General features: G+C 39.0%; 2 protein-coding genes across 8 annotated transcripts in view; both read left to right on the top strand.

The window, feature by feature from the left end:
• UAP1 (UDP-N-acetylglucosamine pyrophosphorylase 1) overlaps positions 1–19,037 on the top strand; it is a 38,672-nt gene extending 19,635 nt beyond the window's left edge. For 6 of the 7 annotated variants that reach the window (XM_058442330.1, XM_032161135.2, XM_032161136.2 and 3 more), the window contains 6 exons: positions 740–912; positions 6,921–7,114; positions 8,125–8,265; positions 9,538–9,726; positions 16,989–17,055; positions 18,474–19,037. In XM_058442330.1, the coding sequence (XP_058298313.1) occupies positions 740–912; positions 6,921–7,114; positions 8,125–8,265; positions 9,538–9,726; positions 16,989–17,055; positions 18,474–18,566 (857 nt within the window). In that variant the 3' untranslated portion in view covers positions 18,567–19,037. Of the gene's footprint in view, positions 1–739; positions 913–6,920; positions 7,115–8,124; positions 8,266–9,537; positions 9,727–11,965; positions 12,017–16,988; positions 17,056–18,473 lie in introns of all 7 variants that reach the window. The other variant, XM_032161132.2, reaches the window with a different exon arrangement.
• Positions 19,038–19,143: 106 nt separating this feature from the next.
• DDR2 (discoidin domain receptor tyrosine kinase 2) overlaps positions 19,144–25,176 on the top strand; it is a 179,647-nt gene continuing 173,614 nt past the window's right edge. The window contains exon 1 of the mRNA XM_032161131.2: positions 19,144–20,098. The gene's annotated coding sequence lies outside the window, so the exon portion shown is untranslated. The remainder of the gene's footprint in view (positions 20,099–25,176) is intronic.

The following is a 25,176-nucleotide window of genomic DNA, read 5'->3' as shown; positions in this document are numbered from 1 at the left end:
TCTGTACTTGGAGGAAAGGCTGAAAAGAAATTAATAATATTAGCAGTGGTGCTCTCTAGATGTAGGCTTTTATTTCATCTTAATTCTTTTGGTTAATGGAAGAGTTACTATTCTTAGCTGTATTTTGTGAAGTTGTCTAATTTTTCATCACTTAAGCTATGGTTAAGGTTGTTATTGGACAAAGTACATTAAAGCAGCATTATAAATAGATGGAGAAAGAAGAGGCCTTATTTATATCTAGTTTAAATCACCTTAGGCCTTCATATCAATCTGTTTTTTTTAACAAATGATTTGATACAAAATACGTATTTTTATTTTTGAGATGGGTGAAATTGTCAGCGTTGGGGTTATAAATACAGAGCTAACTTGAATCATACAAATGTTAATGAAACTTGAAATGTTATGAAATAATTGTTGCCTGATAAAATATATTGTATGATTTTATATCATACAATATATTACTAAAAGGGGCTGAGTTAAAAAGAAAGATATGGTTTTTGGGGTTGCCTGATCTTACATTGATAGTGTTATTCTCTGGATAGTTAATGCTAAGTAACCTTCAAAATCCTATAGTTTAATTTTTTTGACACCTGATTCCTTCCTTATGGATATTCAGTTTTCTTGCCTTTGTAAAGCGAATTTTGTTTTTTAGGGATCTTAACCCTAGTTTGGAAACAATCTTTGTGTTACCTTTATAATGGATTTTGATGTGCTACTAATGGGCTATTTTGTTTTTCAGATGGGAATGGTGGTCTTTATCGGGCGCTTGCAGCCCAGAATATTGTGGAGGATATGGAGCAAAGAGGCATTTGGAGCATTCATGTCTATTGTGTTGACAACATATTAGTAAAGGTGGCAGACCCACGGTTCATTGGATTTTGCATTCAGAAAGGAGCAGACTGTGGAGCAAAGGTAATGCCTTTCTCAACTATGGTGAGGCTTTTGATGGTCTTTCTCTGTGATATATGCATTCCAGAAGTCAAATCAAGTTTGTTAGGGTGATTTGAATATTTTAGAACCATTTATCTCTCTAAAGTAACTAAAAGGTCTCACACCCACTTTTTTTCTTAAATTGGCAAGACTTGATTCTAGAAGTAATGTTGTATACTTATCACAGGTAAGAGTTTAAACTATGTGAGGAGGATTTGTAAGTACTTGGGAAAGTGGTCATCACTAGACCTGGGTTGGATTCATTAATATCAAATTGTGTTCAATCAGATTAACCCCTCTTTTCCTGTGACAAAGTTATTGGAGTAGGTAAGGAAAATGTGGTAGAAATAACAGATTTAGACTTCCTAAGTTAGGTGACAAGGTATCTTATGATGTTCTTTCGAATAAGATAGAAATATGCAAGTTGGGCATAAGGACAATTAAAGAGATGAATAACTGCTTGAATGACCACACACAGACTGATACTAAGTTGGAGGGAGGTTTGTAATGATATGTAATGAGACTGTTCTTGGCATTGTACTTTTCAACACGTTTTTAGTTGTATAGATGATGGCATGTCTTTATGGTAGCAAAAAATATATATATTATAGCTAGAAATAAAATAGACAGCAAACATGCAAACCTTTAAAAACACTTTGGAAACCTTAAAAATACTGATATAAACATTACTAGAAGTCTGTAAAGGTATCTATTTTCATCAAAAACAGTATAATAAAATCCCAGTCAAAATCTCAGTGAGACTATTTTGGGGACACTTGACAGAACGATTGCAAAGTTTAGAATAAACATGTAAAGGTGGCCAGGAAAATGTTGAAAAAGGATGAAGATAAGGGAGGAAAGGGAGCCGAAGACAATCTATCAAGCATTAAAAGGAATTGTAAATTTAAAGAGTGTGGTACTAGAACCAGAATAGAATGACAGATCAATGAAAATGGAGTAGGTCAGTCAAAAACACATCTGTGTATGTATAAGAAGAACATATTTTATAAAAGATGGCATTTCGAATCAGTGGAGGAAATAATGAAATAACTGGCTAACAATAAAGTAAGATCTCTCTGTCAAAGCTCATACAAATATCAGTTTTAGGTGGATTACACAGTTAAATATTTAAAAATGAAACCATAAAGGTATTAGAAGAAAATTAGAATAATTTTATAATTGTGATGCAAAAGGAAGACCTTTCTACCAAAAGCAGTAACCATATAGGCTTCTGGCAAAAACAAATTCGATTTCAAATTATTTTGAAATATCTGTATTTAAAAAGAAGATCTGCCAAAGAAGTTATTTCTCTCAAAGTTAATCTAGAAATTTTATGCAAAGTCACATTGGAAGCCGAAATCTTAAATTTACTGATATAAGTTTTGAGAGATTAAGCTGATAGACCTAATAAGCCTCCTCTGGACTCTGAAAATAAGAGTTGGTTTAGTTCATTTATTTAAGACTATCTGTTCCAATACTCTGTGAGTATCTGAACTGTATTTTTTCTTTTTTTTTAGCCACAGACTCACTGTGTCATCCAGGCTGGAGTGCAGTGGCAGGATCTCAGCTCACTGCAACCTCTGCCTCCTGGGTTCAAGTGATTTTCCTGCCTCACCCTCCCCAGTAGCTGGGGTCACAGGCATACGCCTTCCATTTGGTGTCACTCTTTTTTTTTTTTTTTTTTTTTGAGACGGAGTCTCGCACTGTCGCCTGGGCTGGAGTGCAGTGGCATGATCTTGGCTCACTGCAACCTCCGCCTCCCAGGTTCAAGCAATTCTCTCCTGCTTCAGCCTCCCAAGTAACTGGGATTATAGGCACCCACCACCAGGCCCAGCAAATTTTTTTGTATTTTTAGTACAGACGGGGTTTCACTATGTTGGCCAGGCTGGTCTCAAACGCCTGACCTCATGATCCACCCGCCTCAGCCTCCCAAAGTGCTGGGATTGCAGGCGTGAGCCACTGTGCCCAGCCGGTGTCACTCTTTCTTTCTAAAATAGAAACTTAAAATTTTACTGTTACGAGCTTCAGAACCAATTTAAACTTTATGCAATCAGAGAGTGTTCAACCTGGAAGGGACCCCAGAGATCATCTGGTCAACCCCTTTGATCTCAGAAATGAGAATCCTGAGTTCTAGTACTTTATTTGTTTATTTATTTATTTATTTGACAGGGTCTGGCTCTGTTGCCTAGGCTGTATTGCAGTGATGCGATCTTGGCTCACTGCAACTTCTACCTCCAGGCTCAGCAATTCTCCTGCCTCAGCCTCTGGAGTAGCTGGTACCACAGGCATGCAGCACCACGCCTGGTTAATTTTTCTGGGTCTTTTTGTATTTTTAGTAGAGACAGGGTTTCACTATGTTGCCCAGGCTGGTCTTGAACTTCTGACCCCAGATAATCTGCCTGCTTTGGCCTCCCAAAGTGCTGGGATTACAGGCGTGAGCCACTGCACCCGGCCAGAGTTCTAGTACTTTATAAGACTCGGGCTCAAGGTTCTTTATCACATTAACAGAGCCAGGATTAGAGTTCATCTTTCCCAGCTTCCTAGTCTTACATTATATTACATTATAGAACCATACTCTTTAGATTAGTTTTTGCTGACAGTTCAAAAATCTTTAAACTGGTGTGCTAACTTTTGTGAGTACACTAATCACGCAAAGATGCAAGTGTTAAGTCACTCCTCTCCATTACCTGTGGGCTCTGTAGGATAAATTCAGACCCAGTCTTCCTTGCAAAGACACTCACTGTTTAGTCCTGTGTCTGGCATGTAATGTAGTAGTCATTCAGTGAATGAATAAGTAAATATTCAGATGGAACCAAAATATGACTACACTGGCATATATTAAAATCTTTTAGAAATGTTAGAAGCTGTTTACATAATTGCTCCCCTGCCCTTTTAAAATAAGAAAATCAAAGCATTAAAATATGTATTTTAAAACACCTAAGTTAGGGGATGATTCATAGTGTGGTAGTAGAATTATTTGCAGTACTTTATTTTTATTGTATTTATTTATTTTGAGACAGGGTCTCACTCTGCCACCCAGGCTGGATATGCAGTGGCATTATCATGGCTTCACTGCAGCCTCGACCTCCTGGGTTCAGGTGATCCTTTCACCTCAGCCTCCTGAGTAGCTGAGACTACAGGCGCCCGGCACCATGCCTGGCTAATTTTTGTATTTTTTTGTAGAGATGGGGTTTTGCTATGTTGCCCAGGCTGGTCTTGAAATCCTGGGCTCAGGCGATCTGCCTGCCTGAGCCTTCCAAAGTGCTGGGATTACAGGTGTGAACCACCATGCCTGGCCTGCAGTACTTTAATAGGCCCCTGTCTTGGTGCATTAAGTACTTTTTATGGAGTGAAGAACATGAGAAAAGACTGAAAGAATGAGGTAGTTTGCAAAAGTACAAAGTTAAAAAGGTAGGAACCATTGTTAATCGAAGATCATTTTGTAAAGCAATTATAGTAACTCTGAGGTTAAAGTGTTATTTTGGACTCAGCTTTTCTTTCAGCTCACTGCAACCTCTGCCTACTGGGTTCAAGTGATCCTCCTGCTCAGCCTCCCAAGTAGCTGGGATTACGGGCATGTGCCACCACACCTGGCTAATTTACCATGTTGGCCAGGCTGGTCTCTTAACTCCTGACCTCAAGTGATCCACCTGCCTTGGCCTCCCGGAGTGCTGGGATTATAGGTGTGAGCCACTGTGCCTGGCCCTGGACTCAGTTTTTCTGGATTAAACTTATGAAATATTGATTAAACCTTTTAAGTTTATACTGTATATCTTTTTTTTTTCTTTTTTTTTGGAGATGGAGTCTTTCTCTTGTTGCCCCAGCTGGAGTGCAGTGGGGCGCAATCTTGGCCAACTGCGATCTCTGCCTCCCAGGTTCAAGTGATTCTTCTGCCTCAGCCTCCCGAATCTCTGGGATTACGGTGCCTGCCACGATGCCTGGCTAATTTTTTTTTAAATTTTCAGTAGAGGTGGGGTTTCACCATGTTGGCCAGGCTGGTCTTGAACTCCTGACCTCAGGTGATACACCCACCTCAGCCTCCCAAAGTGCTGAGATTATAGGTGTGAGCTACCATGCCTGTTCTATACTTTATATCTTTTCTGTATAATATAAATGGATTCCCACTTCATGCAGTTTACAAATGCTTTCTTCTGTAATGTAGACTTTTAAAATATTTAGAGGTTAATAGTTGCCATAGAAGTAAACCTTTGGGAAATGTAAAATGTGAATATGCATATTTTTATTTTTATGGCTGGTTGGGAGTGGTGACTGGAAAAGAAACCTGTGTGCATTAAAAAAAAAAGAGAGAGAATAAGGGAAATCTATCCCAAATTCCCTGCCTAGTAAGATACCTACTGTAGGTAGAGTACACGAAGTAAGAGGTGGTGATGGATTGGTAGATAAGAATTGTAAATAGGCCCGTGATTGATTTAAATAATTTGTTGCATAATGTTCCCCTTCAGTTTAATCTACTTCCTCGGTAGAAAGTTTCTTTTCATTAAGAACTGTGTTCCTTTCAGGGTGGCAAACAGTGAACCACACAGCAGGCTTACTTATCCAGCAAGCCCTGCCTCACTGAGCTGGACTCAGTGCCTATATCTCTAATTGCTGTGTAAACGAAGTTCTCAATAGTGCCTTTAGTTTTCTGGATGAGACTGTTACTAACTGTATTTATTTTAAGAAATCAGTTGTTGAAGAGAAGTTTTAACTTTATTAATATAATTTCATGTCTACTTAGGATAGACTTGTCAAATTGGGGACAGAGTTTTAAACATATTTTGAAGCATGCTGAATTGATAATTAGACTGGACAAACAAAACAATACCTTCAAATAGATAGGGATTTTTGAGACAGGGTCTTACTCTGTTGCCCAGGCTGGAGTGGAGTGCAGTGGCGCAATCACGTTTCACTGTAGCCTCAACCTCCCCAGACTCAGGTAATCCTCTTTCCTCAGTAGCTGAGACTCCAGCATGCCACCACGCCTGGCTAATTTTTTTATTTTTTAAATAGAAGCCAGGGTTTCACCTTGTTGCCTAGGTTGACAAATATTTTTTATTGTTTGATTCTTCGGTTGGAAATTTATCTTATCTGAACCTTGATTTTATGTTAGTGCATTGCATATAGTTCTTTTATAATCTTCTTCTAAACACTTAAGTCAGTGATGTGTGGGATTAGTGTGGTGGCATACCAAAATCACCTGTGAGGTTTTTAAAAATTACATATTCTTACATTTTCCCTCTGATTTTAGTGTACCCTCTTTTCTCAGCTCCCCATCAGCCCAGAGCCATTGATAAATTATCACATCACTGGTTTTCAAAATTATTTTTTTGAAGTATAGAATCACTTATTTCAAACAAAATTGAGTATACAAAACAGATAAATATGGGTGGGTTTTCTGATTAAAGTTGGAGTGGGAGGCTAGGGACCTGCCTGCTGTAAACCCCTTTACTTCCTACTAAGGTCCCTGAAAAAAAGGAAAATGCCATATTCACTAATGAAAATTAAAGAAATGCTATTTTCAAATGAAATATCGGGCAATACAAAATGAGAGACAAAATGCCTAACTTAGGTCTTTTGTCTTGTGAATCCCACAGAAATTTCATTTTATTTATTATCAAAGTAATTGAGTGTGGTTAAGGATAAATTAAATAAAAAGTACAAGGTACATGGGGGATGTTGACTCCTGATTTAATTATTCCCAGTCCAATGTGATTTACTCTGTGCTAGATATATGTATATGATGGAATTTCTAGCCCAAGGTTTAGTTAGGTGATAAGTAGGAAGGAAATAATGTACCTCATTTCCGGTTGGAAAGTGCCTGTCAAGGTATATAAAGATGGATACTTGATTGTCTAAAGTTCAAGATTCTTCTTGGCTTTATACCTTTCAGTGTAAGCAAAATTGTAAATGTCATTTTTGACAATGGCAAATCTCCAAAGAAACATTTAATTCGATTTCTTCCTCTACTGTTGTCTTTCTTTGGTGGACAGGTGGTAGAGAAGACGAACCCTACAGAACCAGTTGGAGTGGTTTGCCGAGTGGATGGAGTTTACCAGGTGGTAGAATATAGTGAGATTTCCCTGGCAACAGCTCAAAAACGAAGCTCAGATGGACGACTGCTGTTCAATGCGGGGAACATTGCCAACCATTTCTTCACTGTACCATTTCTGAGAGATGTTGTCAAGTATGGGCAAGATGGGGGCCTTTTAAAATTGTATTTATTGTTAATCAGAAACTGACACTTGAGAGGGATGCAGACACCCCAAGTCTATATCCCACAGAATTCATCTTTCCTGAGGATCACTTATCAAATGGACATTTATCTCATTTTGTGATTGTTTTTAGTAAGATGTATTGTAAGGTGGGAATCATTGGAGCCCATTCCCCAGCACATTAATGGGAGGCCAAAGCATTTCTCCCTTCTCACCCTCCCACCCCCAACTATGTGCTAGGTTCTGTTGAAGCAAAGCATAAGAAATGAAACTTTCTTTACCACAACTGTGAGCTTTTTAAGAATACAGATGTTCACCTTACACCAACTGAATTTCAGGAGGTGGGTTTGGGGCATCTATATTTTTAGAAAGCTGCCCACAAAGTTCTAATTCAGCTGATTCCCAGGCTGGCATTTAGAAACTAGTGTGCTAAACAGTGAAGAAATTACTTGACACCTGCATGAAAATCAGCAGGTAGTGCTACAAAGGATAAAATAAGAGCTATTTTATCCCACCATAGTTTTAAATGAAGGACATTCTCACTATCGATTTCACTTAGCTTTTAGACGTTCAAGATGACTGTCTACTTTTTAAAAAGTTAATGCGCATTACTTTAGAATATCAACTCCAGTTCCAGAATATTTCCCATTCTATGCCATTTGTAGCTGTGTTATTGTTTCATCCATAGTAACAATGCATTTTTTAATGTACACATATACAGTTTTAAGGCATTTGTAATGAATACAGTTTAAATGCACATGTACACAGTTTTAGTGGAGACCGTTATTTGATTTTTTTTTTAAATATAAAGAGATGATTGGGGGAAAGCTATTCATTTACTATTTATGAACTGAAACTTAAATGCTCTTCACTTTGAAAATCTTAGTATTGGTTGTTGACACATTTGCTCCTGAGTGTTATAAGATTTTCTGGCATTTTAAATCTGGAACATGATTATATCTTTTCTCCTCCTGCCTCTTAGTGTTTATGAACCTCAGTTGCAGCACCATGTGGCTCAAAAGAAGATTCCTTATGTGGATACCCAAGGACAGTTAATTAAGCCAGACAAACCCAATGGAATAAAGATGGAAAAATTTGTCTTTGACATCTTCCAGTTTGCAAAGTATGCTTTGAATAGTACCAATAAGGTTAAATAAATGTCTTAAAATGCTGCTTTTCACTCCCTTAGGCATGAAACTGTTTTCAGGAAACATTTGATAGCACATATCTCACATGGCATTTTGATTATGAGTATGTAGTCTGGATTCATTATGGTTCTCTAGAATAAAAGCAGGAGTGTGATCTGAGTTGCCTATGAGTACAACTTTTTTTTTTTTTTAAATCGACTAGTTTCTGGCTCCTATAAAGTTTTTTTCATATATATATTTATTTATTTGTTAAATGAGATGGGGTCTTGCCATGTTGAGCAGGCGGGTCTCAAACTTGTAGCCACAAGCATCTTCCCATCTCGGCCGCCCAAAGTGCTGGGATTACAGGCTTGAGCCACTACGCCCGCCTTGGTCTCCTGTAAAGTTGTTAAAGTCATTTATTTTGGATGAGAAACTGAAAAGGCTAAGATAAAGAATTGTCTCGTTTTGTATTTAGGATATCTTCTTACTGTCCTGTGAATAGATGTTCCAGTAAACATGTTTTTAGATTATATAGCTCTCTATAAAGATCACATTTGATGTTGAGATGCTTGTCTCAGAATTTGACAAGTGCAAAAATGAGAAAGACAGATAAGCTGTATAAAGTTAATGCATGGTGGCTCACACCTGTAATTCCAGCAGTTTGGGAGGCTGAGGCGGGTGGATGACTTGAGGCCAAGGAGTTGGATACCAGCCTGGCCAACATGGTGAAACCCTGTCTCTACTAACAGTACAAAAATTAGCCAGGTGTGGTGGTGCATGCCTGAAGTCCCAGCTACTCAGGAGGCTGAGGTGAGAGAATCTCTTGAACCTAGGAGGAGAGGTTGCAGTGAGCTGAGATTGCGCCACCGCACTCCAGCCTGTGTGACAGAGTGAGACTCCGTCTCAAAAAAAAAAAAACATAAATAAATAAAATGAAATTAATCTTTCCATTTCTAAATCATCTTTTTTGCCTGTTTTTTTTTTTTTCCAGAACACATACTAATGTGATCTTTGTACATTAAGATTTCTAATCTTTCTGGCTTAGGATGAACTGTTCTATAGTTGAGGGGGAAAATAATTTCTCTTTTGCATTGAAAAAGAAAATTTCAACTTTCTTTAGTCCAAGGGTGAGCAATATTTTATTCATCATTCAGATTGGAATAGGAAAGCCTATTGTTGAGACCAAAGCCTTAGCTAATGTTAAAGGGTTAGAAGCTGTGTATGCAGTTTCATAATAAAGAGGTCTTTATATGGTTTCGCTCTAGGAAGTTTGTGGTATATGAAGTATTGCGAGAAGATGAGTTTTCCCCATTAAAGAATGCTGATAGTCAGAATGGGAAAGACAACCCTACTACTGCAAGGCATGCTTTGATGTCCCTTCATCATTGCTGGGTCCTCAATGCAGGGGGCCACTTCATAGATGAAAATGGCTCTCGCCTTCCAGCAATTCCGCGGTAAGTCAGTGTCTTTTCTCTTTTGTATGAATGCTTTCTTGGACTTTTCCTCTTGGACTTCTTTCTCTCTCTCTCTCTGTATTCCTAGATCTTTTTTAAAAAGCAAAGTTTTGATGTGTGAACAGTTCCTGATGTGAAATAACAGTAGCCTTGCCTATTACAAAGAGAATGATTGTTTTACTTTCTTGTGAAGAGGAGTCTTTCAAATCTCTCTTTTTTTAATTTTTATTTTTTGGAAACATTGCCACCGTGACAGCAAAAAGACTTCTACTAAATAATGATCAGAAGATATTTTTTTTTGGTGTGCCATATGGTTAAAGCCCATCAGTAACACACTATACCACAGGACAAGTCCTTCAGCCACACACAGAGGATTGTTTGTTGCTGCCCATATATCTGTGGCCTCACCACTATTTTTTTTTTTTTTTTTTTTTGAGACAGAATCTTGCTTTGTCATCAGGTTGGAGTGCAGTGGCGCAATCTCAGCTCACTGCAGCCTCCATCTCCCATGTTCAATCGATTCTCCTACCTCAGCCTCCCGAGTAGCAGGGACTATACAGGCACACGCCTCCACACCCAGCTAATTTTTGTATTTTTAGTAGAGATGGGCTTTCACCATGTTGGCCAGAGTGCTCTCGATCTCCTGACATTGTGATCTGCCCGCCTTAGCCTCCCAAAGTGCTGGGATTACAGGTGTGAGCCACTGGGTCCGGCCGACCTCACTACTGTTAATAGTACTGTCTGTGAGACCCACTTGTAGCCCCACCACCCCCAGGCTACCTACAAATTGTAGTCCAATGGCAGTTTTCACTGTAGCACTTTCAGGTCACTGAGGAAGGTGTCTAGAAGAGAAGTAAATGTCAATTAGATTCACTGATACTTTAGAAATGACCTTGGTTTTGAGAAGTTAAAAAAAGAAGGTATTGTAGTTATTTAAATCCAAGATAAAGTACTTTTCAGCTAAATCTGTTTTTTTGTTTGTTTGTTTGTTTTTTGGAGATAGTTTCACTCTTGTCACCCAGGCTGGAGTGCAATAATCTCTGCCCACTGCAACCTCTGCCTCCTGGGTTCATGTGATTCTTCTGCCTCAGCCTCCCAAGTAGCTGGGGTTACACTCGCCTGCCATAAAGCCCAGCTAATTTTTGTATTTTTAGTAGAGACAGAATTTCACCATGTTGGTCAGGCTAGTCCCGAACCCCTGACCTCAGGTGATCCGCCCGCTTTGGCCTCCCAAAGTGCTGGGATTACAGGCGTGATCTGCCATGTCCATCCAATCTTTTTTTTTTTTTTTTTTTTTAAGACAAGGTCTTGCTCTGTCACCCAGGCTGGAGTGCAGTGGCGCGATCTTGGCTCACTGCAACCTTCACCTCCTGGGCTTAAACAATACATCTGCCTCAGCCACCCAAAGTGCTGGGATTACAGGTGTGAGCTATTGCGCTCAGCCTAAATCTTGTATTTTATGATGAAACCTTCACTGGCACCTAAAATTTCCCTTTCTGAATCATCTGATATATCCATACTTATGTAAAAAGTGTTCTGCCATTTAATTTATATTCCTAATGGATAAGATGGCTGGCTGCAAGAATGCCTCAATAAATGGTAAAATATTGGGCTGGGCACGGTGGTTCGTGCCTGTAATCCCAGTATTTTGGGAGACTGAGGCAGGCAGATTACCTGAGGTTAGAAGTTCAAGACCAGCCTGGCCAACATGGTGAAAACCTGTCTCTACTAAATATACAAAATTAGCTGGGCGTGGTAGCGCACACCTGTATCCCAGCTACTTGGGTGGCTGAGGCAGGAGAATTGCTTGAACCCAGGAGGGAGAAGTTTCAGTAATCTGAGACTGTACCACTGCACTCCGGCTTGGGTGACAGAGTGAGACTCCATCTCAAGAAAAATAATAAAATGTTAGAGAACACTGAACATTGGAATTTACTGGTACATAACTGGTTTTACAAGAAGCAGCAGTGGTAGCTTTCATCTCCCAGTCCAAGGCCACTTTTGGGCTCTGTATTGTCAACAAGCTTGCTCTTGGCATGTCACATTGTCCTCATGTTTCATCTTTGGCCATTGAGTTTTATTTTTATTTTTATTTTTTTACCCCCTTTTGGTCTCTTGGGACAAATTTATGATTTACCATAAAAATATACCATTCAATCAAGTATATTTTGCAACTCCATTTCATTGTTATTGTTTGATTTGCTTCCATTCCCATTAATGCTTATTTATTCCCACATAGCAGTACTACAAATGGGAAGTCAGAGACCATCACAGCTGATGTCAATCACAAGTAAATATACCAGCCTGCCTACAGTGCATGGTGATGGGGCTGTGCTTCCCTCCATACTAACTGGCATCGTAGTTTAGTGCTCTGCCTTTTGGGGGTCTGGAGGGAGGATGGTTGAAGCTTTGGTGTGGGTGCACTGCTTACTTGGTGGCAGGTATCTCTCTGGATGACACTAACTCAGAATCTTGTTGCATGCTGGAAATGGGGAGCATGCTTTACTAAAGAATCTGACCATAGGTGTTAGAGCTGGAACTGACAGATTTTCAGATGATAGCTAAGATCCAGAGCAGGTTACAGGTCAGGGAGAACACATTTTGCACCTTTAACATAAGCTTATACGGGGTTAAAAATACCATTCTGAAGATGTGTCTTGTGGAATTGGGTGTGTGCTCTCAGTATAAAGGCTGATTGTTCCTGTCATATTTGATGGTCCTTAATATGGAGAAAACTGTTCTGTTCATTTATTCTCACACTAATAGCTCTCCTTTTTGGTCACTGCATTAATTTTAGTCAGTTACTATCTTGCTTCTAAAGAATCTTTTTATCTTAATGGCAGATCATTTTTAGTTAGAAGTAACACATATCCTCTCCCATTTGGGTACTGACAGAGTTTGGAAAAGCCATTATCTTTATAGTTAAAGAGACAGCTTGATGTTATTGTTACACTTTGAAAGTTAAAGTTTTTAAGGTTGGGTGCGGTGGCTCACGCCTGTAATCCTAGCACTTTGGGAAGCCAAGGCAGGCGGATTACCTGAGGTCAGGAGTTCGAGACCAGCCTGGCAAACATGGCGAAACCTCATCTCTACTAAAAATACAAAAATTAGCTGGTGTGGTGGTGCACGCTTGTAATCCCAGCTACTCAGGAGGCTCAGGTGGGAGAATCACTTGAACCTGGGAGGCAGAGGTTGCAGTGAGCTGAGATGGCACCATTGCGCTCCAGCCTTGGTGACAGAGCAAGACTCCATCCCCAAAAAAAAAAACAAAAAAAAAAAAAAAGAAAAAGTTTTTAAGGTAATTTGGGAAATATATGCAGAGCAAAAGATCTGGAGATGGAAGTTATCTCAGAAATAGAGTAGCACCTTCATCAGTGTCACCCACATGCTTTTTCCTGTCTGTGCCATTCCTCTGCCCAAATTCCTGTGAGTGTCAGTGTTTCTGGGATGTGATTCTGTAAACAAGGAAGTGGACTCAAAGATCTGATCAATTTCTTACAGGTGCTGTAGATCAGCGGTCTCCAACCTATTTTGGCACCAGGGACTGGCTTTGTGGAAGACAATTTTTCCACAGACTTGGGATGGTGAGGGTGGTTTCAGGATGATTCAAGCATGTTACATTTATAGTACACTTTATTTCTATTATTACATTGTAATGAAATAATTATACAAATCACTGTAATGTAGAATCAGTGGGAGCCCTGAGCTTGTTTTCCTGCAACTAGATGGTCCCATTTGGGGATGATGGGAGACATCATCAGGCATTAGATTCTCATAAGGAGCACACAACCTAGATCCCTTACATGGGCAGTTCACGATAGTGTTCACATTCTTATGAGAATCTGTTGCGGCCACTGATCTGACAGGAGGTGGAGCTCAGGCGGTAATGTGAGTGGTGGGGAGCGTCTGTAAATACAGATGAAGCTTTACTCACTTGCCCACTGCTCATCTCCTGCTGTGTGATCCAGGTCCCAGAGTAGTACCGGTCCATGGCCCAGGGGTTGGGGACCGCTGCCATAGATGACTGTTGTCCCTCCTGCCTTAGGAACTGGGATGCAGAGCCCTTTGTCACTTTCTGTCTCATCCACCGTTTTTAATATATGGAAGCAAGCTGCTTTTATATTTAAGAAATAAAACTTTGACTAAATTTCTTTGTCATTGAACCATAGCTTTTAACCTAACAGTGTAATAGATTGTTAATTGTATAACTGAAGACAGCATCTAGCTATCTTAGTTAAGATACAAAAAGCTTTAAACATTATTCTTACTCTTTTATTTAATATCCCCCATCGCCCAGTTCACTTCATTTTAGCCATTTGTAGAATAATTAAAGTGAAATCAAAGTTTGCCTTTAAATAATACCATGCACTGAAAAAGAGTTCCTGCATAATCCTTAGCACCAAAGGACGACCTTACACAACTGAAGAACATCATGTAATAGTGAGAGATGAAAAGGAAGTACATTATGTAAAAGAGGGAAGAAGCAGCTAGGAGATACTCTGAAAGAATGGAAACAACCATGCTGAGTTTTGACTCGATATTATTTTTATTTCTCACCTTAATGCTTACTGAATAGTGTTAGCTACCAAAAGGATGCATGGCTAAAGAATTGTGGGGCAGTAGGTTTATTGGGCTAATTTGCCTGTATCCTGAGATTTTACGTTTGGTGATGGTAGCTTCTGTTTTCCCTCCTTCAGGGCATCCAATTTTGTTTACTGAAGTTGACTCCTTAGTTTCTTGGGGTATCTTTGTGGTAGTAGAATGGAGTTATATATTCAGGCCAGCTATATATATGTGTTTCTTGGGTTCACAGCCTCCTTCTGTTCCTGCTACACTGAATCTTTCAGGGGTTTAGGTGGGACTGGGCTATATACATCTTATTAATGGGGTGGGCCCTCATTTTTTCCTTGGCATGCCTACTCAAAATTCATTTGGTTTTATATGACTTTAAGTTGCCCCAGAAGATCTGGACTAGACCTCTTGAGCTCTTGTGGTAGAATCTGGCACGTATGTAGAGAGGTGTGTGCCCCACTATGCCTCTTCTTTTCCCTTCATTAGTTTGTCATCTATTTTCATAGTGTTATTTGTTCAGACAACAAGCATTGGTAGGCCTGCTCATAGGTTTATAGGTGCTATTAGTATCCTAGGTGCTGAAGTATGTTATAAGTCACTTCTTACAGACTACTGGGATGTTCAAGATGCACATACATAAAAGTTAAGTAACATTTTCAGGCAGTATGTGATTATGTGCTAAATGTGTGCTATAGCAATAATTACTCTGGGAGGCAGTGACTTAGCAGGTGTCTAATACATTTATTTTTTATTTATTATTGTTATTATTATTTTTGAGACAGTGTCTTGCTCTGTCGCCCAGGCTGGAGTGCAGTGGAGCAATCTCAGCTCATTGCAACCTTCACCTCCTGGGCTCAAGCGATTCTCCTGCCTCAGCCTCCTGAGTAGCTGGGATTACAGATGCTCGCCTCCGTGCCCAGCTAATTTTTTGTATTATTAGTAGAGATGGGGTTTTCCCATGTTGGCCAGGCTGGTCTCGAATTCCTGACCTCAAGTGATCTGCCCACCTCGGCCTCTCAAAGTGCTGAGATTATAGGCATGAGCCACCACACCCAGCCACATTAATTAAATTAATTAATTAATGTATTTATTTATTTTTGAGACAGAGTCTCGCTCTGTCACCCAGGCTGGAGTGCACTGGTGCAATCTCGGCTCACTGCAACCTCTGCCTCTTGGGTTCTAGCGATTCTCCTGCCTCAGCCTCCGGAGTAGCTGGCTTTACAGGTGCGCACCACCACACCCGGCTAATTTTCTACTTTTATTAGAGACAGGGTTTCACCATGTTAGCCAGGCTGGTCTCAAACTCCTGACCTCAGGTGATCCACCCACCTCGGCCTCCCAAAGTGCTGGGATTGCAGGTGTGAGCCACTGCACCCAGCCACATTTATTTTTTATATGAATAATTGGATGGAGACAATCACTATGAAATGCAGTGGTCAAGAGAAGATTGGGGCTTGAGCCAAATCTTGGAGGATGAGCATGGTTTTTATGGGACCGTAGTTGAGAATGACTTGGAATAATCCCAAGAGTGTGACTGGTCTGGTTTGAGTGGAGGGTCTCAGGATAAGTAAGGTGAAGTAGGATAGAGAGTGCTTTGAATGCTAGAGAAAGGTAGACTTGTAGTTAAACTCAGAAGCCCTCTGATTTTTATTGACTCCAGCAAAGTTTGAAACTATGTACTTGGGGAAGGCACAGAAAGAGCTATGGTTTGACAAGAGACTAATATTTTTGTGCCCTGTGTCTTATTGGTAAGATTCTTGAAGTGGCAAATAACAAAGAGGTCTAGTGACTGCAAATGCATTGACTATTTATTTACTTTTGTGTTAGATAACTTAGAAATTCAGAATTGCTATAAATGTTAGGTTGTGACCTAGATGAAACAAATAGGGACTTTGACCTTGCCTTTGCTTGAGTGCATTCTGCCTTAGCTCTTTAAAAAGGGACTTTTGGTAACAGAAGTACTTTGAAACATATTGAATAAATTAGCTCAGCTAATCTAGGATATTTGGGTTGTACAGAAAAAACATGTACTGGGAAATAATTTAACTGTCTGATAGAACTTTCTGCAGTGAAGGAAATGTTGCATATCTTTGTTGTCTAATTTTGTAGTCATTGGCCATTCATGGCTTTTGAACACTTGAAGTGTGATTATTATGACTGAGAAACTGAATTTTAAATTAATTTTAAAAATTTTAATTAAATTTAAGTAGCCCTGTGCAGCTGTTGGCTTCTGTATTGGATAGTACAGCTTTAGAATGTTTGTCAATATTAATAGTACCAAGGTAGTTGTGAAGATTAAAATGCAATATGAAGGCTTCAGAGCACCTAGCACTGGGCTTGGCATATAGTATATACCTAGTAAGTAGTCACCTTTTTATCAAATTGAAACTTGGAAATGGTAAAAAATGAGATATATGTAAGGGGACAGTGTGTAAAAACTAGTGAAGTGCTGTAAAGAGCTACCAGTAATTATTGGCACTTGCCCCAAATAGTGTCCTTCTGACCTGAGAATTTCATATTAACTTAATCCTCAGGGAATTTAGTGATCATCAGGGTAGCATCTGTTCCATTTGTTTAACTGGAAGAATTGTTATCTGCAAACTTCTCAGAGGAAAGTTATGGTTTGTACTTTTGCTCTGGCAAGTAACATGGGAAGAAAAATCTTTAACACATACTTGTTTTTTTCTTAGCTTGAAGGATGCCAATGATGTACCAATCCAGTGTGAAATCTCTCCTCTTATCTCCTATGCTGGAGAAGTAAGTCTGCTTTACTTTTTCCTCTATTCTTTTACAAAGCTTTGTATATTTCAAAATAATGAAAAAGTGGATTTTAAATGTTCTCACCACAAAGAAAGGATAAGTATTTGAGGTGATAGATATGTTAATTGACTTTATTTGATTATTCGACACTGTATACATGCATCGAATCATCACATTGTATCTCAAAAATATATACAGTTATTGTCAATTAAAAATGAAATAAGGTTGGGCACAGTGGCTCACTCCTGTAATCCCAGTACTTTGGGAGGCTGAGGCAAGAGGATTGCTTGAGCTCAGGAGTTTGAGACCAGCCTGAGCAATATAGTGAGACCTTGTCTTTATAAAGAAAAAAAAATTACAAAAAAAGAAATAAAACTTTTTTAAAAAGTAGAATTCTGGCATTGTTTTATGTTTAAGTAGGGATGTCCTTAGAGAAGATGCAGCATTTTCTAATGGTCCTGTCCTGGGGAGCTCTTCCTGGGAACAAGTTGAGAAGCTGCATTTGTTCTGAATTCTTCTCTTTGAGAATTAGTGTTATGGCTTTGCATCTATCCCATAAGTAGGTTAGTTGCCATTAACAGACATCTACAATATCTAGTCCATTTCACCTACTCACTGAAATGCAGTAGGCTTTTGAAAAATGTATAATCAGCCTTGTTTTTTAGATAAATCCCCTGGCTTTTTTTAAATGCAATGTAAGTTTTCTTTCAAGGAGTTTAGTTTGTTCAAGTACTTAGTACTGTCACTTTTAAAACTTGGGGATTTAGAGGTCTCTACTCTTTTACTTATGTAATATTTTTCCTGGAGATCTTTGTATTGCTTTGTTGTAGCATTGGAGACAGCTTTCTTGCTTAGAAAGTTAACTCTATTGGCCACTTGCGGTGGCTCATGTGTGTAATCCCAGCGCTTTGGGAGGCCAAGGCAGGTAGATCATTTGAGGTTAGGAGTTCGAGACCAGCCTGGCCAACATGATGAAGCCCTGTTTCTACTAAAAAATACAAAAAATTAGATGGGTGTGGTGGCAGGCGCCTGTAGTCCCATCTACTCAGGAGGCTGAGGCATGAGAATTGCTTGAAGCGGGGAGGTGGGAGTTGCAGTGAGCAGAGGGGTGAGACTACTCCGTCTTAAAAAAAAAAAAAAGTTAACTCTATGAGAGATGATTATAGGAAAAATGTTTATCATCTTATTAACTGTAGAAATGATCAGAGTAATTTTCTTTTTATATTTTTGTTTTATGCTTTTACAAGTCAGTCATTAAGTCTACTCTAAAATGTCTGTTAAATGGATTTTGACTTTTATATTCTGCATCTCAACCTTTTTTGGCATTTGTGCTTTAAATCATCATTATAGCAAGTCCAGCATTGCATGACAAGTGCAAATTTTCTAATTGTGTTTCATTTCAATCTTCTTTTTAGGGATTAGAAAGTTATGTGGCAGATAAAGAATTCCATGCACCTCTAATCATCGATGAGAATGGAGTTCATGAGCTGGTGAAAAATGGTATTTGAACCAGATACCAAGTTTTGTTTGCCACGATAGGAATAGCTTTTATTTTTGATAGACCAACTGTGAACCTACAAGACGTCTTGGACAACTGAAGTTTAAATATCCACAGGGTTTTATTTTGCTTGTTGAACTCTTAGAGCTATTGCAAACTTCCCAAGATCCAGATGACTGAATTTCAGATAGCATTTTTATGATTCCCAACTCATTGAAGGTCTTATTTATATAATTTTTTCCAAGCCAAGGAGACCATTGGCCATCCAGGAAATTTTGTACAGCTGAAATATAGGCAGGATGTTCAACATCAGTTTACTTGGAGCTGGAAGCATTTGTTTTTGAAGTTGTACATAGTAATAATATGTCATTGTACATGTTGAAAGGTTTCTATGGTACTAAAAGTTTGTTTTATTTTATCAAACATTAAGCTTTTTTAAGAAAATAATTGGGCAGTAAAATAAATATATCTTGTCTCTGGAGTGTTATTTGTACTTGAAGAAATTATTTCATTGAGAAAATATGAAACTTGGGAGAAACTTTAAGATAATGCATAAAAACAAATTGATGCTTCAATGAGGTTGCAGAGTCATAGAACTTCTTTCAGTGAATATCTAACTTTGGGCTTTATCTTCTTATCACTTTATAATAGTAGCTCTCACCCAAAGATTATTTTGTCCTCCTCCCAAAGGGGCATTTGGAAATGTCTGGAGATATTTTTGGTTGTGACAAGTGGGAAAGTGAAATGGTACCACTGGCATCTAATAGGGATTAGGGATGTCACTAAACATCCTACAATGCACAGGACGGTCTCCTACGACAAAGAATTATCTGGCCTAAAGTGTCAATGGTGTCAAGGTCGAGAAGCCTTGTTTCAAATTATTCATTTACTCTGTTTTGCCCAAGTATTTGGTGGCACTTAGGAATTCAAAAGAATGTAGTTTCTGAATTTTCTCTGGCAGGCTGTTCCAGTTTTTTGTTATTGTTGTTGTTATTTTAGAGGATTAAAAAAATAAAAGGACAAAGGTAGTTCTTTAAATATGGGCCATAGATCATTGGTCATTAGTAAGGGTTCTCTGTGTCTAAAATGCTGTTTGCATGAAAAGACTGAGCTTTATAAATGCATCTTAATATTGAAGTATTGACCAAAAGTATAAAAATGAACACCTGGATGAATGATTCTAAAAATTATATCTAGAAAAGAGATAAATAAATTTTATTTTCCACTAACAAGTTTTCACAAGATAGGAGTCATTCATAAGGTGGGTCTTTTGTTTAAGGATCACTTTTTTTTTTTTTTTGAAGAGCATGTGATATTGATATCCATCAATCTTACCTATTTTTTTTTAACTAAGGCCTAAATCATTCATTTAGCATATTTTCTGTTTTATTTCAATAACAGCTCAATTTTGCTATTGTTATCTATTCCAGTTTTCAAAAAGATTAGTGAAGTTTGACTTCTCATTGAAATGACCTCCAAATGGGTTGTAAGAATGGAATTGCAGAGTCTTTAGCTCCTGAATGCCAAAAACTGGTACTAATGGTATGATCCATTTCTTTTTTTCTTGAACCTTGCTATCTCCTCAGCTATTTCCACCTGCTATTTCTTCTCCCCCTGTTGTAAGAACATACTAGTGACGCTAGGAAAAGGGGAGAATGGAAACGGGATTGTGTAGTGGTTTTGTTGGAGAGGAGCGATAGCTGGGGAACATTGGGTAGTTAAGAACAAACTCTGAGAGTCTCTGAGCCATGAAATGATAAGGTGATAGCATTATTTTTTTGAGTTCTTGTTAAATAATTGTTATAATTCAGAAAATACAGAATTGGGTAAAATGTTTATGAAAATAAAAGCTAGAATAATTCGGCAGTAACAGTATAGAATTTATGTGAGAGTTGATAGTCATTTTGAGTCTGGCTTGATCGACCGGCTGTGATTTAATAACTTTTTTGACAGTCACAGGTGAACATATAAGCCCAATGGGTATGTTACTTGAATATTTGATTTTTGTTCAATTTCCCTCTTACCTCTCAAATTTAATCCAATTTTGATGTCCACAAAGGAATTATTAGTGACATCTATTGCCAGATAAAGAAAAATTCAGTTTTCAACTTCTACCTCTTCTATTCCTGGAAGTTTTGGCTTTTATTGGTAATTTTGATTTTATTTGTAATTCCAGCTTACTATTGCTAGCACTTCCTCTTTATTCATCATAGTACAGTCAGATTTCAGTTATCCGGGTAAAAAGAGGCAAAGAAAAAGCATGCATACTCTTAGAAGAGTGACTAAAACACAAATCATTCAGTTAGTTTGGAAATCTGTTTTTCTGTTGGCCAGCGTGGACGTTTTTGCAATTCATGGTCCTATTTTGAGCCCTGGTTTAGGAAATATATATTGGGAAGTGGTGAATGAGTGAGTTAGCCAATAAGGACTGAGTGTTTGTCACGTGGCCAGCAGTATTAGATGGGGTATAAAAAGTATAACACAGAGACTTGTCCTTAAAAAAATTACATTCTGGTTAAAGGGACAAAATTAACCCAGTAGCAATGAAAAGATAATTTATTACTAAGATGTAAGGAATTAAGCTCAGTAAGAGTTAAACAAAGGCAATCATAAATTGGAGTTTATCGTATCCTCATCGAAGGATCTCATTGTATTAGGGTTGTCCAGAAAAACAGAACCGATAGGATGTTAAAAGTAATGGGAAGAACTGCAATTACTTTTGCACCAGCTGAAATATATAAATATATAGAAAGATTTATTATGAGGAATTGGCTTGTGATTATGGAGGCTAAGTCCCATGATCTGCCCTCTGCAAGCTGGTGGTGTGGTTCCAGTCCAAACCCAAAGGCCTGAGAACCAGGGGAGCCAATGGTGTAAGTCCTAGTCTGAGTCTGCAGGCTGGAGAACCAGGAGTGCAGATGTCCAAGGGCAGGAGAAGATGGATGTCCCAGCTCAAGCAGAGCCAGTTGACCCTTCCTCTGCCCTTTCATTTTATTCAGGCCCTCAATGTATTGGATGCTGCCCACCCACACTGATGAGGGCAATCTTCTTTACTCAGTCTCCTGACTCAAATGTTAATATCTTCTAGAAACACCCTCAAAGACACACCTGGGAATAATGTTTTACCAGCTGTCTGGGCATCCCTTAACCTAGTCAAGTTGACACATAAAATTAACTATCACACCCATCATTTTGAGAGTAGAACTATTTCCTTCTCAAATTGGGGTTAGATGTTGATTTTTATTTATTTATTTTTTTTGAGACGGTGTTTCTCTCTTGTTGCCCAGGCTGGAGTGCAATGGCATGATCTTGGCTCCCTGCAACCTCTGCTTCCCGGGTTCAAGCGATTCTACTGTCTCAGCCTCCCTGGTAGCTGGGATTACAGGCACCTGCCACCATGCCTAGCTAATTTTTTAGCAGAGACGGGGTTTCACTATGTTGGCCAGGCTGGTTTTGAACTCCTGACCTCAGGTGATCTGCCTGCCTTGGCTTCCCAAAGTGCTGAGATTACAGGCATGAGCCATGGTGCCTGGCCAGATTTAATTACCCCTAAGTGCAAATGTGTATTGTGATTTAGAAGTGGATCATGAAAGGAAGGTTTATAATTATTCTGGGGAGGAAAGGGGTCCCTTAACTGCATCAAGTTGCCAGGTGATTGATGCCCAAAATATGGGGTTAATTAGGAAATCTATAACTGATATTTCTAAGTGTGGTCGCCTGACCAGGTACATCAGCATCACCTGGAAACTTGTTAGAAATACAGATTCTCAGAATTACTACATTATGCATTTGGGAGTGCAGCCTAGAAATGTGTGTTTTAACAAGCCATCTGCGTGATTTTGGTGTACATTAAGGCTTGAGAATGGTCACTGTAAGAGAATTTGGGGAGGCTGACTGAAAGTTCAGAGATGTTCCTGTGTTGATTTGTTTAAGATAATGGCTTCCAGCTGCATCCGTGTTACTGCAAAGGACGTGATTTCATTCTTTTTTATGGTTGTGTAGTATTCCATGGTGTATATGTACCACATTTTCTTTATCCAGTCCACCTTTGGTGGGCACCTAGCTTGATTCCATGTCTTTGCTATTGTGAACAGTGCTGTGATGAACATACAAGTACATGTGTCTTTTTGGGTGAATGATTTATATATTTTTTTAGTTATATGCACGGTAATGGGATTGCTGGACCAAATGCCACATGTTTTCACTTATAAGTGGGAGCTAAACATTGGGTACTCATAAACATAAAGATAGCAACAATAGACACTGGGGACTGCTTGAGAGGGGAAAGGGTTGAAAAACCAATAGTTTTTCACCAACAGTTGAAAAACTATGCTTACTACCTGGGTGACAGAATCAATTGTACCCCAAGCCTCAGCATCACATAATATATTCATGTAACAAACCTGCACAGGTATTACCTGAATCAAGAATAAAAGTTGAAATTATTAAAAAATGTTCAGGGATGGTACTAAAAAGGAAACATAAATTAGGGAGAGAGACTGAGAGAGGCCAGTGTTTCCAGAGCAATAATAAATTAAGCCAGAAACCAAATAGATAAATCTTACTTGAGCTTTGTTCTTTCAAACACCCGAGGGGGCAGTACTGATGGTGGTGAAAGAATGAAAGGTGGACTGCGTGCGGTGACTCACGCCTGTAATCCCAGCACTTTAGGAGGCCGAGGGGGGGCAGATCACGACGTCGGGATTTTGAGACCAGCCTGACCAACTTGGTGAAACCCTGTCTCTACTAAAAAAACAAAATTAGCCGGGTGTGGTAGCATGCACCTGTAATCCCAGCTACTCAGGAGGCTGAGGCAGGAGAATTGCTTGAACCCGGGAGGCGGAGGTTGCAGTGAGCAGAGATCATGCCACTGCACTCCAGCCTGGGCGACTCCATCTCAAAAAAAAAAAAAAAAAAAAAAAAAAGAAAGAAAAAACTAGCAAGACATGACCAGGAGAATTGTAATTACTGGAACAACGGTTTCCAACCCTTAGGATCCTCTGAATTACTTGGAGAGATTTTTGAAAAATCTCGCAAGTTTTTGACTTCAATCCTACAGATTATGATTCTCAGTCTGGTAGAAGGCCAGAGCATCTAATTTATAAAAAGCGTTAGATGATTCCAAAAGGCAGCTAGGAGTGAGAATTACTGACTTGGAGGCATAGACTTAGCTTAGAAATCAACAACCAAGGATGAGAGGGAAGAGACTGGATGTGTTCTGGCTTTGAAAGCTTAGACGAGGGGAAGAGAAGAGTGAAGAACATTTCACTAGAGAACAGTACAAGCAAAAGATGAATACATGAGGCCAGGAAATAGGCATTCTGGGGATAATTCCACTTTGCAAATATCTCAGATTGCTAGAAACAACCAGCCTAAATAGGGGTCTTTCTAAATTTTATCCCTCTCTGACTCAACATTTTCTGAAATGGGGGTCAGGGTGGTAGGCAGGGAACAGAAAGAGGAAAGTTAGTGAACAATTTGGTTTAAAAATATTACAGGCACTTCTTTCAGGCTGAATGAGAAGTATAATAATGTGTTAAGCCAGGCGTGATGGCTCACACCTGTAATCCCAGCACTTTGGGAGGCTGAGATAGGTGGGTCACCTGAGGTCAGGAAGGAGTTCAAGACCAGCCTGGGTAACATAGAGAAACCCCATCTCTACTAAAAATACAAATATTAGCCGGATGTGGTGGCACACGCCTGTAATCCCAGCTACTCGGGAGGTTGAGGCAGGAGAATCATTTGAATCCGGGAGGCAGAGGGTACAGGGAGCTGAGATTGCACCACTGCACTCCAGCCTGAGCCACAGAGCGAGGCTCTGTCTAAAAAAAAAAAAAAAAAAAAAAAAAAGTATTAAGGTGATGATGTTATGGGTGGGTTTTTTTCTCTCTATAAATTTTTGGACAATACACTCTTAATTTTATGATTAAAAAGCTTTATCTTTTATAAAGGCTCAAAGGAAAAATTAACCAAAGGTGTTCACATTAGCCACTTTGGTACAGCTGTGAAGGAACTCTGAGGTAAAATTGGCTGTGGTGCAGTTGAGGTGGAGGATGTAAACATACTTTCAGAGAGTGGAATTTGCATCGTTGCAGTATAAGAAAGCATAGTCTTCATTATGCTATCGTCTTTGGCATTGGGCATTTAATAGAGTCTTCGTTTGTGAAATATGATAATGCCTTATGATTCAGAGGAATATATGAAGGAAATATATAGAAATTTAAGGTAATGCAGTTTGAGGTAAAGCCTTTCTTCAAGAGGTTTAATTTGAGTCTTCTGATGGAATGTATACATTCAGTATTAGTCTTTAAAGCTGAAAGGTCTAAAAGGCTTGCCAAAAAGCTCAGTGAGTCAGTGGTGACACTAAATATGTTTATATGAACAGTGTTTTCCAAATTATCGACAAAGTTAGGACACCATAAGAACAAAAAGTCTATCCTTGTAGCTTCATGACTCATCTTTTCCACATCAGTTCTTCAGTTTCTTTTCCACATCAGTTCTCTCTCAGTGATTCCACTTCCCAGGAAATGATCCTTCCCACAAATCTCAGATTTTATTCGGGTAGGCAAAGGTTTTTTTTTTCTTCTTACAAAACCATGTGTACAACTCATATTGTATGT

The sequence above is a fragment of the Hylobates moloch genome, unplaced genomic scaffold (genome assembly GCF_009828535.3).
Source record: "Hylobates moloch isolate HMO894 unplaced genomic scaffold, HMol_V3 SCAFFOLD_8, whole genome shotgun sequence".
NCBI classification, from domain to species: domain Eukaryota; kingdom Metazoa; phylum Chordata; class Mammalia; order Primates; family Hylobatidae; genus Hylobates; species Hylobates moloch.
The sequence above is the reverse complement of the archived record's forward strand: the minus strand, read 5'-3'. Positions and strand labels throughout refer to the sequence as shown.